The sequence below is a fragment of the Ixodes scapularis genome, unplaced genomic scaffold, assembly GCF_016920785.2.
Source record: "Ixodes scapularis isolate PalLabHiFi unplaced genomic scaffold, ASM1692078v2 PGA_scaffold10__122_contigs__length_95168666, whole genome shotgun sequence".
NCBI classification, from domain to species: Eukaryota; Metazoa; Arthropoda; class Arachnida; order Ixodida; family Ixodidae; genus Ixodes; species Ixodes scapularis.
Window position 1 is genome coordinate 72,764,949 of NW_024609836.1, and position 12,703 is coordinate 72,777,651.

The 12,703-nt window shown below is 48.4% G+C and overlaps 1 protein-coding gene across 1 annotated transcript; it reads left to right on the forward strand.

Annotated features, from left to right (window-relative positions):
• The first annotated feature begins 7,474 nt into the window (after window positions 1-7,474).
• Window positions 7,475-11,346, forward strand: LOC115319358. The gene is made up of 3 exons (XM_040211718.2): window positions 7,475-7,643; window positions 7,843-8,007; window positions 11,059-11,346. Exons 1-3 carry the CDS (start codon window positions 7,515-7,517, stop codon window positions 11,341-11,343), a joined length of 579 nt encoding a protein of 192 aa, XP_040067652.1. The 5' UTR covers window positions 7,475-7,514; the 3' UTR covers window positions 11,344-11,346.
• Window positions 11,347-12,703: the final 1,357 nt, after the last annotated feature.

The following is a 12,703-nucleotide window of genomic DNA, read 5'->3' on the forward strand; positions in this document are numbered from 1 at the left end:
GTGTGAATGCTATAGAGGAAGTCTCGTGCACAACATGCTCTCGACGCGGTGAGGCGCTTCAGCACTGCAGGGGCTACGCTAGCCTGGACGACGTAGCACAAAATGGCCGGTGACGAGTCGGCGATATGGTGACGCATGCCCCTCGAAAATCTGGATAACTTTGGCAGCCGTTTGCATGTTTTTACAACTTCTCTTACTTTAATACAGAGTCGATTATTATTAGAAATGTCAGTTTTGATCGGAAGGAGTTTCGTAGAAAATGCCTTGGGTTTTTCTTTTTTTTTTTGGGAGGGGGGGGGGGGGAGCACCTTTAGAGCGCTCGACACTAAAGCGCCGACGTTAGAGCGCGCGACACGAGGGCGCTGCGACAGTAGCGCTCTTGACACTAGAGCGCATGTCACGAGACCGCACGACCAATTGAGTGCGCGACACGAATATGTGTGATGTACCCGCGCGGGTCCACACACAGAACAAAATTGTGCGACGCATCGGATCGGAACATTAATAATTTTTTTATTAAATATGCATTTAATAAAAAAAATAAAAATAAACCGGGTACGACTCTTTCTAATAAATTGCTTACTGACATCGGAGAGAAAAGGGGGCATTGGAGTGGGTGGGGCATATAGGTACCGGAGCAGCGAGTCTAAGATCTCTTTATACCTTGCAAGTTCACTCGACATTCATGGAGGGTGGTAAATTCCTTGTTCGGGTAGTTTTGCCAAACTGTCTGTGATCATCATTTTTAATGTCTTTCTGCGTTTGTGCGCAGTTTATTTATTTCTGAAAAAAAAAAAAAAAAAGAAAACAGCAGAGCGTCGCGGGCGTCGATATCGGCGAAACCGCAGGATCGAGCGCTAGGGCGAGACTGACTCGACAAGGTCGCGGGCGGCCTCTTATCTAGAGTGCGCCGCTATCTCGAAGATTCGGCGAAAGCGGTTCGAGCGTCGCGTGATCGGGGCGAGAATGAACACGTACTTTCTAGAAAACAAAAGCAGGGATAAATGATAGAAGTTACGTGCGGTACATGAATAAACGGGAACTTTCTGGAGGACCGTGACCGAGCGTTTCTTTCTCAGCCTTGCGCGCGGCAATATTACACAGTCGTCAGCGAAAAGATTTATTAGTGATCAGACGCAATTAGGTAGGTCATTGATGTAAATGAGAAACAGTATCTCAAATCTTGATCTTAAATGTTTTATTTGCTTGTGGTTTTGTTTCAACTAGACTGCGAGCGAAGGAGACCCCATTGACGCGCTACGAGAGCGGACGCACTTTGAGCTAAGCACACACGCTCGTCGAGTATGAGCGTCGTCACAGAAAACATACTCGTGCTTGTCGCACTGGCCGCACTCGCACTTATGTTGAAACAGAGTATAGGAAGTATTCACTGGACGCCATATTTGAGGGCGATGTTTAGAGCGCATGCTCAGAACAAGCTCACATGAATAGCTTGCTAAGACCGGCAACCTTGATGGTGCTAGATGCACGCTCCAAAAGGACTGCGGAAGCTCGCCGTCAGCACGCGCTCAGCAGCAGCGCACACGGATATATCCGCCAGTGAATACTCCCTATTAGCGGCGAGATATTTTGGTGGCGCCCTCCTAGGTTTCCCCTTTGTGACGTCATTACCTTGCGAACAACAAGTTCGATGGTGTTTGTAAATAGCATGGTGGAAGCCTGAAATCATTGCGCTCACAAAGCAACACTGCCAACACCGTCGAAATTGCAGTTCTTTCATTCCTTTTATTTCCGTCGATGCTATACCCCTTCCGACGTCATAGTCAGCTTTTGGGCCAATCGTGGAAGGCCGACCACAGCGACGCTTTCGGTCGCGCACGTCGCCAATAGATACATTCACATGCTCGGGTCCGCAGCCGCAGCAGCGTTGCAAGCTATGTATGCGAAACAAAGTATTCTACGCGAGCACGTACGCAACACTTGACGAGAGCGCGGACTCCGCGTGCACGCACCCGTAAAGGGAGCGGCGCCGATGCCACATACCACGTCTCCATAGAGTGCCTTCATACACACGCGCGCTTTTGCTACTACGTCTCCAGCTCGGCGCCCGCCCTCCCGCGGCGGAAGCGGGAAACGCTCTAGTGAGGGCATGGCCTCCGAGATCCCGAAGCGCGCGCGCAACTTCGGGATCTCGGAGGCCATGGTGAGGGTCCCCCGATTCTCCTGCTCAGCGGCCATGGCGGAACTGCTCGCGATCACGGCTCGCGAAATGTCGTTTCCGAATGCAAACAACACTCTTCACTGTCCCAACGTAGTGCTGCAACCGGTATGGGATTGTACCTTACTGGAGAGTTTTAGTATTGCGCATAGAAGCAAACGCAAGCGGTGTGCGTTTGCATTAGAGTTGCGTGCCCCACGTTGGGTGCGTGCGCCTCATCGCCATGCGCCACCCAAGACCGGGATTTCGGGCTCCGCGCACGCGCAGTGTGGAACACACAAAGCTAGCGAAACCACACAGTGCTTGCGTTCGCTCGTATACGCAATACTAAAACTCACTACTGTTTCAGCGGCTTGCAACGCCCACGAAACGCGCTGCAGTGAGCAGACGTGCGAGCAGGTAGGCGTTCCTTCGAATTGGAAAGGCTGAGATTCGGAAAACGACGGAGCGTAAAGCGACTAAATGTTATAAAAAAAAATTAGTAATTAAAAAAATGTTTTTTTTTTCGGCATTTGGTTTGGAAGAATATTGGCGGCGTTTTTGGACGTTTTGCCGATTATCAGAAGTCGCGACTTTGATAGCAAAATATACTTTACCCACAATTAATGTAATTTTACATAGATTTCTCCCATCAGCTAGAATATTTTAATTGATTTTAAACTATTTTATTACTTGGTATTTAAAAATGCTGCAATCGGCACCAGTGATGATAATGAACACACTTGATTGTCATATTTGTTCGCGTGTTTGAAATTATATCCCAAGCAACAAATTATATTAGAGCTTAAAAAATTACGTATTAAAATATCTTAATTTTAATATTATTATTATTATGAATACAAATCGCGGCAATGCATGCCCCCAATTAACGCCATCGTTATCAAGATAGACAAACAGTCAAACACTGGATGTAATATAAAGTTTTAAACGTCAGGCGTTGCTATCAAAACACAAACACACACACTTCAGCTGTCTGACTCGGATTGAGTTTTAGGGTTGTTGCAGTGAGAACAGAGTTTATTAATTTATAGGTTTTGTGGACATATCGTAAAAATTGAAATTACTCTAATATCTTGTGCGGGGAATAATGTTAAACCAATTAATCATCTAAATACCCAAACACCCATTAAAGGTTCATTATTTCCCATGATAATTATCTGAGCCAGAAAAGGCAGTGAGAACGCAAAAATATTAGCACTAATTACATGTTTGATCCAAACTGGTATTTGTATGTCACAAAATAAAGTTTCCGCGATCAACTTCTCTAACTAAATAATTACGATGTGATACACATCTTGAGTTATAAAAAAAAGCCGAGAGTAAGACCCATATCGAAAAATTAAATCCCAAAAAGAGGTTAGTTTCGGTTTCGCTCCAGAATTAAAACGCGCATCCTTGCGTAAATATTACGCTAAACACCGCTCTTTTTCTTAGGATAAAGAGATGACCTGCGCTCATAACACCCTAGCTTCCTCGTATTACCAGAAGTAATTTGTGTTGCTCAGTAAAGCCAGCACACTAGACAGGCTCAACAGCGACACGCATCTCCGACCCTCACTAAAACTAGGGGTGTCGCGAACTTTTGTCGAACCAGATTTTTTGGTCGAACTTCCGGGGTTCGACTGAGTCGAACCGGTTCGACGAACCTTCGAACTTTTCACCAGATTCGACCGGTTCGACTTTATGGACAGTGTGGCCAGAGCTTAATACAATCATGTCTAGGTTTGGAGAATTTTTTTTTTATGCAAGGGGATATTTTATTTTGTGAACAGCTGCAATTAAAAGAAACCAATTCTAATCACTGAAGAAGTTAATAACTTAATTTTTAGTACTGTATTGACTGAAATAGCCAATCAGCGCTGCACTTAATTCATCTCTTAGCCATTACCATCCAATCCGAAGCCAAGTGGCCAGCCTGTCGCGCATGCGCACACGAGTCGAACCTCAATACAAGATTCGTCGAACTTTCCACTAAAAGTTCGAAAAAGTCGAACCTGGTCGAACTCGAACCGCGACCGGTTCGCGACACCCCTAACTAAAACCGCCACTTTGGAAAATGAGTGGCGCCACCTGTAGTTAGTTGAAGTCGCGGAGCAGGACCAGGCCGTTTTACGGACAGTTGGCGTTTAACAGCGTTTCACTGTACGCGTCTGTATGAAGGCGCTCTATTTCACTGCGTTGCGACTCCGAGAACGCAGGACATCCATACTTCTTTTGTCGCGTGGCAAGCAATTCATTGAATGGCATACCACTCTTCATACGAAGCACAGACATGCCGGTGGCTCGCTTTCGTTTCTCGACGCAACGCAGTCAAACGCTACTGTGCGTAGGGGCCTTCATTTCCTCGGAACGGGCGTCCGTGCACGCCAAGTTGGCAATGTTGTGCTCGCTATTGCACCGCTCGCGCTTACGGTGGGATGGAGTGCATAACTCGCTCTAAACAGCTGTCTGCTTGCAGGCTGGTGCGCTTTATACAGAGCACCCACCTCGCATAACTTTGCAGCTCCCGTCGGGTTGAAATCTTTTCGACCGATTCGGTGAAGCAAGATCTTCCTCCGACGTTCATTTTCCGTTGCAGAGGGAGCACTGAAAAGCTCTCCGGCCGACTTTTGTACAGGCGCAGCAGCCCGTCAGCTTAGGCGTAGCAACATCTTGGGAAGTTCATGGCGACCGGAAGTCCAAAACCGAAAGCCAGATGTCACGTGACGATTGGCCAATAGTGTGCGCGGCGGCTAGTTACAAGAATGGCGGCGCTTTAGTTTAGCTCGGTCTCGGTCAACGTTACTAAAACACTCAGTTGGGAAACTCCCATAGAGACAGCTCTAAAAATATGGCCCCAATCTGTCTCCGAGCACCGAGCTAATGACGAACACAACGCCACCATTTCTCCCGCAGCGGCCACTCGAGAAACTGCACGTGACTTCTATTTTTGACAGGGGTGAACCCCCATCTCCCCGGCGGACGCGCCGCGCTGAACTACTGAAGTTAAAATGCACCTAGGTCGGGACGCGCAACCTGAAAGTCCCGCTGAGGCATGGTTTTATAAAAACAATATTAATTGTTCCACAAAACCTTGCGAACTAAAGATGATAAAAACATCACGCGCCCATCATTTGGTACTAAACTCCAATAAATTTCATACAAAAAGAGTCTTTTCCGTTTGTTTTTACGCAAAAATCAGGCTCTCAAAAAGCTCGAGGTGAAAATAGTACAGACAAACGAAAAAGAGCGGCGCTGTTGTCGCATTTAGCTCGGTCTCGGTGGACGCCAGCGGCCCAGGTTTCGACGGCGAGTTTCCCAACTGAGTGTTCTAGTAACGTTGGTCTCGGTGGACGCCAGCGACCCAGGTTTCAAGCGTGAGTTTCTCAACTGTGTGTTTTAGTATGGTGCCTGGAGCGCGTCTTCGACTGGTGTGTTTAGCGTCCTATCCCGCCCATACATCAAAAGTGGTCCCAACGTGGCAACAAATGACGTTACAAAAGCCGGAGTGTCATGCTGTTGACTGTCGCGATCCTGGCGGCTGGTCGTAGAAATGCTGGTGAAAAGCTCGAGCGAAAGTGAGTGTCGCTGTCGGCACGGCGTCCTAACTTCCTGCTGTTGTAGCTTCCGTGGACTGTCGAAGTGAAGAGCGACCTGCAGCAGAACAGGCGTCTTCTACATAAACCACAGCTGCTGAGACACCACCAGGGTCGCGACCGGCGACAGCATGACACTTGTATGACGTCATCAGGCGGAAATCGAAGGACCACTTTTTTGGAGGCGGTAAACACACCATTCGGAGACGCGTTCCAGGCACCATAGTTTTAGTAACGTCCGTCGATACATGTACTACAGAGTCGAATATAGAGAGAATTCGGCCATTTATTGGGAATTGTAGGAGGCAAATGAGGAGGTGCTATTGGCCGAAGGCGGGCCTGGTTGTTTTCCAGGGAGTCTTCACAAATTCGAATGTGGCCTCGCGCCAGGCGGTGGTCGCAATAAATGAAAATAATCAGTGCGTAATGAGGCGACATTCTGAACGGGAGTCGTTCTCCGGCGAGAGACCACACCTTTATACCACGGCTGCCACGGCGGCAGGCATTCTAAACTATCGTGACGTCTTTCTGCTGACGGTCGCCGTTCAATGCTTTCGTCTTGCCGCTTGTTTTGGTTCAAAGCGTGGGAATGTCAACGCTTTCAAACTTAGAGTTCATCCTTTCTGTCGTTGACAGAACGAGAATTTATTTATTTATTTATTTTGAAGAGAAGGATGGTGACCAGCTGGAGTAGCTAGAGACGCTGAGGCAAAATTCTTCGAGTGGCGGCACACTGTTACCTTCCGAACGGATGTCTCTTTCCAGCGAGACGGCTGCTCCTTCAGGGTACGGCGACGGTGATTTTAGCACAGGGGACGCTTAGGGGTTGTCGTGGGAATTTTAGAAGTGTCTTCCGAAGGAGTTTTAGATGTCGCCGTTTAGGCATAGCTTTGTTGTGGTTTCTTTGCCACTTTTACGCATGTGCACAGAATAATTTTTTTTTCAAACAATCATTCAGCTATTTTTAATAAAAAGTAACGAGTAACGGGTAACGTAATTTGATAGGAGATACCGTAAAATAATAACGACATTACTTTACTCGTTAGCCATTTGGGACTCTAACGAGTACGTTCGTAAAAAACTAACGCGTTACGAATAACGTCGTTACTTGTGACGCTGTTCGAACACTGGCCAAGAGAGCATATTAAGCCCACTATTTGCACCTGGCGCACGCCCTGGCTTTGCCCGCTCCTACCACTGACCAAACTCTGTATATACACAGCTCTGAATAGCATTCATCCATTGACTCATGGGAAGAACAACATCAACAAGGTTCCAAAATTCAGGTGGAGCAATCGGGCATCTAATGGACCTTTTGTAGAAACATCGATTCCAGAATAAATGGTCTCTCTTCCGTCTGGCCGAGCAGAGAGGGAAGATGGTTTCTTTTCGACTTTGGGGCAGAAGATAACCCACGATGGGGACAAAGGGGAGTTTGGGAGAGCCGTATCTAGGTCACAGCGGCTCAATGGACGAACAGGATGTGGCTGACGTTTTGGGTGTCGAACGGGTGGGAGAGCGCGCGCGTTATTTTTCTAGCCACTCTCGAACACAGTCGCGTGTCTAAGCGGGCGGCAGCACATATTCGTCAAAAGGTGTTGACCGATCCCGAGGCATTCTATCCACGAAGGTGGCGAAACAGAGGAAACACTTCGCTCGCTTCCAGTAAGGTTTCAACGGCATTGAATGCTTGCCCAGTGCTCAGTCACATTGGTCTGTGCTTTTGTGTTGTTCGTTTAGGCCTTGCGTTTGATATCGCCATGAAGGGAGTGCTGGTTGGAGATGACCACCTGTGCCTGATGGACCGAAGTCGCCTTCGGTTCGCGGAAAATGTGGACACCTGCACATTCGGTGTCGAAGGCGCCACCGCTGAATCCCTGCTGGCGAAGGTACGGCAGCTGAACTTCGCGCCCTTGGACTTTGTCGTGGTGTGCGTGGGAGGCCAAGATTTAAGTGACGGTAGGGGCTTCGCAGACATCCGCACCGACATCCTGGTATGTTATCTACTTATTTGTGTATGTATTTTTATATGCCTTCCGTGTAAGAATGTAAGGTGGGTAAATGTCGCAAATTGATCTTCGTTTGTAGGCTCTCCTGGAGTTCCTGAGGACTGTCACTCCGGTGCTGTTTGTGTTCAAAGTACTGCCTCGCGGCGGGGCGACTGCTGAGGCCGAGGCGGCACGCCAGAATCTGAATCGCATGCTGATGAGGGCCATCCGCGGGATGGTGGACGTCGTCATCATCAACGCGGACGTGAGTTTTGCTGCGTAGCACAAATCTGCGATGCACCCAGATGGCACGAAGCGCATCCCGCTGTTATGTGCAAATCTGAGCCTTGGACCCGTATCTTTCCCCTTTTGCTGGAACGAGTGAATAGAACTCTGCTGATTGAACTATCCACACCGCGTTCGTTCAATAATGCATATTTCAACGTTAATCATGTATTTCCTTTTCCTTCCGTCGATCTGTGTGTACGTCACCGAAGTTGCATCCCGGGATGGCTGCAGTCGATCGCCGCAGCCATCTACGCTGACATTGTGGTGGAAGCTACGTGCTCGTTGGCCCAGTCATACGTCGATCAGACGACAAGGCGGCGGTTGAAGTTGTTCTGACGAGAGCGTGGCCTCCCACCGCACTGTGAGCGTAGGAATGAGCAGAGCAATGGCGTCACTAAAGGGGCAATGCAACAATTTGCAAACTCTGGCTAATTAATTGCGGGAATTGATCCCGGCCACATATAAAACGAAGGTCCGAAAACTATTCTTTCCTGCTTGCCCTAGTTTTCATTAAAAAAATAAAAGAAATTGGTATCTCTGGCACCCCTCAACTCAACATTGAAGCGGCACCAGCTTCGCCTGTGACGTCATTCGGAGTGGCGTTGGTTTCCGGTTAGGTGCTTCTGGCTTCCGTTTCCCCAGCGCTCGCCGGCTCGCCAGGCTCGCCGCTCTCCCGCCGATTCCCGACCAACATGGCGGCATGGGCGGACGGACTGAGCGACGTCGAGCGCAAGATGCTTGCGACGCGGCGGGCAGTCGAAGTCGAGACACCAGGAACAATAACGATACCACGATACTACGGACCACGACCTTCCCCCCCCCCCCCCCCCCCACCCCTCTTTCCCCTCTGGAAGCACCTGCACTCGCCCTTGAACGCCGCTATTATTATTATTATTATTAGAGTAAGTTACAGATCAAGAACGTAGCGGCAGATGCCCCTCAAAGGGAATCATATATCCCTCCGCCACCTCCGCATCCAACAGCGTCCAATCGTTTCCGTGACGTCGCGGCCAACGCGGTTGGAGGATCTTGCCTTCCTTTACATAATTGCCTTATCTTTCGACTTTGACTTAGCGTTGTGGAAGCTACGAGAGGGAGATTAGAGTTTTCCTCTCCGATGCAAACAAACACGACTTTCTGGGGCTCGGTTCCCTCTCCGATGAATACTGTAGAGTTGTTGCAGATCGTTCCGATACCAATATTTCGCTAACGCCTTTGCACATGCATCGCAATGAGTGATATCTTGAGTGAAAAAACGGTTAAAGTTGGAAAAAACGGTGGCGAGCTCAAGATATCTTGAGCTCGCCACCGCGCCCCCACGTACTTTAAGTCCGTCTAAAATCCATTGATATAGCGGCTTTCGATAACGCTCAGCAAGTTTCTGATATTAACAGTGTGTTTATTCGCACTGATAAAAAAAAAAGTTACTTAACGCATTTTAGTTAATTATCTGAGTTGACGTGATGATGGCGTCTAGAAATCAAATTACAATAACACCAAACGCTTAACAAATTTTTTTTAATAATTGAAAACGAGCGTGTTGGTGATTAGATACAAATACAAGAAAGGATAAAAACATCGGCGACGGGGACAAAAGCAGGACCTCTTTCATCGAGGAAAACCATAGAATGACATCAACATACTCCCCCCCCCCCCCAAAAAAAAAAAAAAAAAAAAAAAGTTTAAACGTTTTTGAAGAAGGAAAGGGAAATCTACTATAAATTTAAAAAGTTAAAAAAAAAAAAACACTAGCGCCACGGTGATGTATCAGTAACCAAGTCATCTGTGGTGGTGTTAGGAATTCAACCTCTGTTTTTGCCAGGGATAATGAAGGTGCAGAAATATTGTTGTTGACAGTCCCGCTTAGGGCTCAATGAAAGAAGTCATGTTTTCGCTCCCACCCTCAATGTTTTACCACTTCATTTTTTGTTCTATCTTTTTTTATTGTACGGTGCGGGTATGACGGTGCAATGGCGGCGGGGTGTGAATCACCGCGGTGTGATCAGGCGTGGGGAGAAGGGGCAAGCACTAGGAAGGCTGGGGAGGGGGAGAGAAACCTCCTATTCTCTCTAACGTTCGTTGTCTAGGGCTCTTCCTTTCTCCCCTCGCCCTCCATTGCCCTCCTCAAGACGGTAGGGCGAGGGAAAGGAAGATTAGGGAGGAGGAAGCAGACGGAACGCTGGAGAAGAGAGGAGAAAACCGTCTCCTCTCTTCAGCGTTCCGCCTGCTTCCTCCTCCCCGGCCTTCCTTTCCCTTGCCCTACCTTCTTGAGTTGTAACGGATTATAGTGCCTAGTGCTCGCAATTTCTTTCTTCGTCTGACGTTGCCTTCAATTTTCTTTGCAATTTTCTTCACTGCTATCTTTCTTCCTGGTTTGTTGCCATCTTTACTTCAAACCTTGTGTGTACTAGCCCACTCAGCCACCGATCCCCCAAGGCGACCTCCTCTCCAGCGTTTGCTCTTCTAAAGTGGAGAGAGGTGGGAGGAGCTTTTCCAAGCAAGAAAAAAAAAAAAAAAAAAAAAAAAACTCTTTTTGGATTGACAGTTATATCGAAAGCCCCCCGCAAATCAGTCAATTTTAGGACGACCGAAAGCGCGTGAGTGCGCTACAAATACCACTCGTGCAGCAGGCTCAAGGCCGCGGCAACGCGGACGATGAAAACAGCATCCGCGTTCTCGCGCTCCCGAGCGCCCTCCGGATCACGATGCAGCGCGATACGATTGGATCCTAAATCATTTATTTTTGATTGGCTTTAAGTCTCCTACACATTTTTTTGAAAACCGGAGATGACTGACGAAGAAGGGGCCAACACACAAAACGTCTCAATTGAGACGTTTTGTGTGTTGTCCCCTTCTTCGTCCGTCGTCTCCGGTTTTCAGAAATGTGTAAGATCAACTAGCTTGCCTCCTACTTACTTTATCTTTAAGTCTGCGGTGCCCTCGAGGCCGGAGTGGACAAAGATACCTTTATTTTTTAATGTTTTTTTTACATTACCCCGACCTCCAAATCTATCTTCACTTCCTGCAGACCAGGTTCATCGACAAAGAGAAGCGTCCCAAAGAAGCCCACTTCGGTGAGGACGGCTACATCAGCCGCTACGTGGGCGTCCGGGTACTCGCCAACCTGCTGAAGCTGGTCGTGATCAAGCGGCTGGGCGCCCACTGGGCCGGCCCCAGACCCCGCATCGAGATGTGCCAGCTGGTTTTCTGCCGCCACTGCGAGGCTGAGGGCCACCGGACGGGCCAGTGCCGGGCCTTCAGGAGGTGTCCAGAGGATTCCCCAAAGCCTGCACCCTACGTGGACGACGTGTAGCATGAAAGCGTGCGCCCTCCACAAATACTCTGGGCCCGATGACCGATGCTTCGAGTTCGTAATAACGCGCAAAATGTCCCCCGCAAAAAAAAAAAAAAAAAAAAGAAAAAAAAATATATATATATATATATATATTTTTTTTTTTTTCTTGTCGCGGAAATTAATTAGGTTAATTAGGCCTCGAACAGTCCATGAAAACAGCAACATGGCGCATCTCTCAACTTCTGTAGCCGAACACTGCGTCGGCGTTCAGATGGAGGCTCGTGTTCTCCCGTCGTCTGAGGAGTGGCTAGTCACTCCGTCCTGCGTAAACAGTGCAGCATGCACGGTGCATTTGATCAGCACCTGCTCAGCACAAAGACCCAAGTAGGTCAAGCTCTGACGACTGCTTTCACAAAAGATCCGGCTCGCCGCGTCCCGCCAACAACGTCACTCCCTTTATCGACAACCCATTTTAAATTACGCAAACAATCATTTCCGCAGGCCTTGTGTTGAGTAAACGTCGAGCTTTGGGGGAAAGCAGACTTTAAAGGGACAATAAAGACGATTTTATTTAATTTTTTTAAATGGTGTTTTAATGCTTCTCGGGAACATAGCATGCCGCCCAATTTTTTGTAGACATTTATGACGTGTATTTCTGTGCCTACGAAAGAAGTAAAGAAACCGAAACTGAACCATCTCCAGTCTCGTTTCTGGGCCTCCGAAAACGGAGGTGACGTAGGGAGTGACGTCAAGTGTGAATGGTCGGTATCGGTAGCATTTAGGAGATCAAGACTCTGGTTACTGCGGTGGGTTATAGCAGCGCGGTGGCGCGTTCGTTGCGCCGATGGACGAATACCGCTCTCGCGAGCGAGTTCGAGCTTCCGTTCAGTGACCGAACACCAACGGAACGGGAGTACGTGTGCGGCGGCCGCTGCCATCACCCGACGGAGACCGCCCAGCCGGCAACGAGCGGCCTGCATGCCGAAGGACGGACGCGGGGGAGATGCCGAGGGGAAAGCGGCAGCGATCCCGCCGTTCAGGGATCCGGTTCCTCCGCGGACGTCCTCTTTTCGTCGTCAAAGAACACGAACAGCAACCCACACGTGAAAACTAGCGTCGCCCGAACAAATACTGGTCTTCAGTCGACCGTTAGAACAGCCATCTACAGCTACCATTTTGCAAAATATTTCGAGTACCGTGTTCTTTTTTAATTTTATTTTGTTGGCCCATAGTTGCTCGTTGCCGGTTTCGCGTCCAGCGTAGCAAAGAAAAAAACAATGATGCTGCTTTATTTACGGTTTAGTAATCATTTCCGATCCGATTTATACTTTTGATGGTTATTCAAGCGGAAATGAGAACAGTATTTCTAAAAATCGCG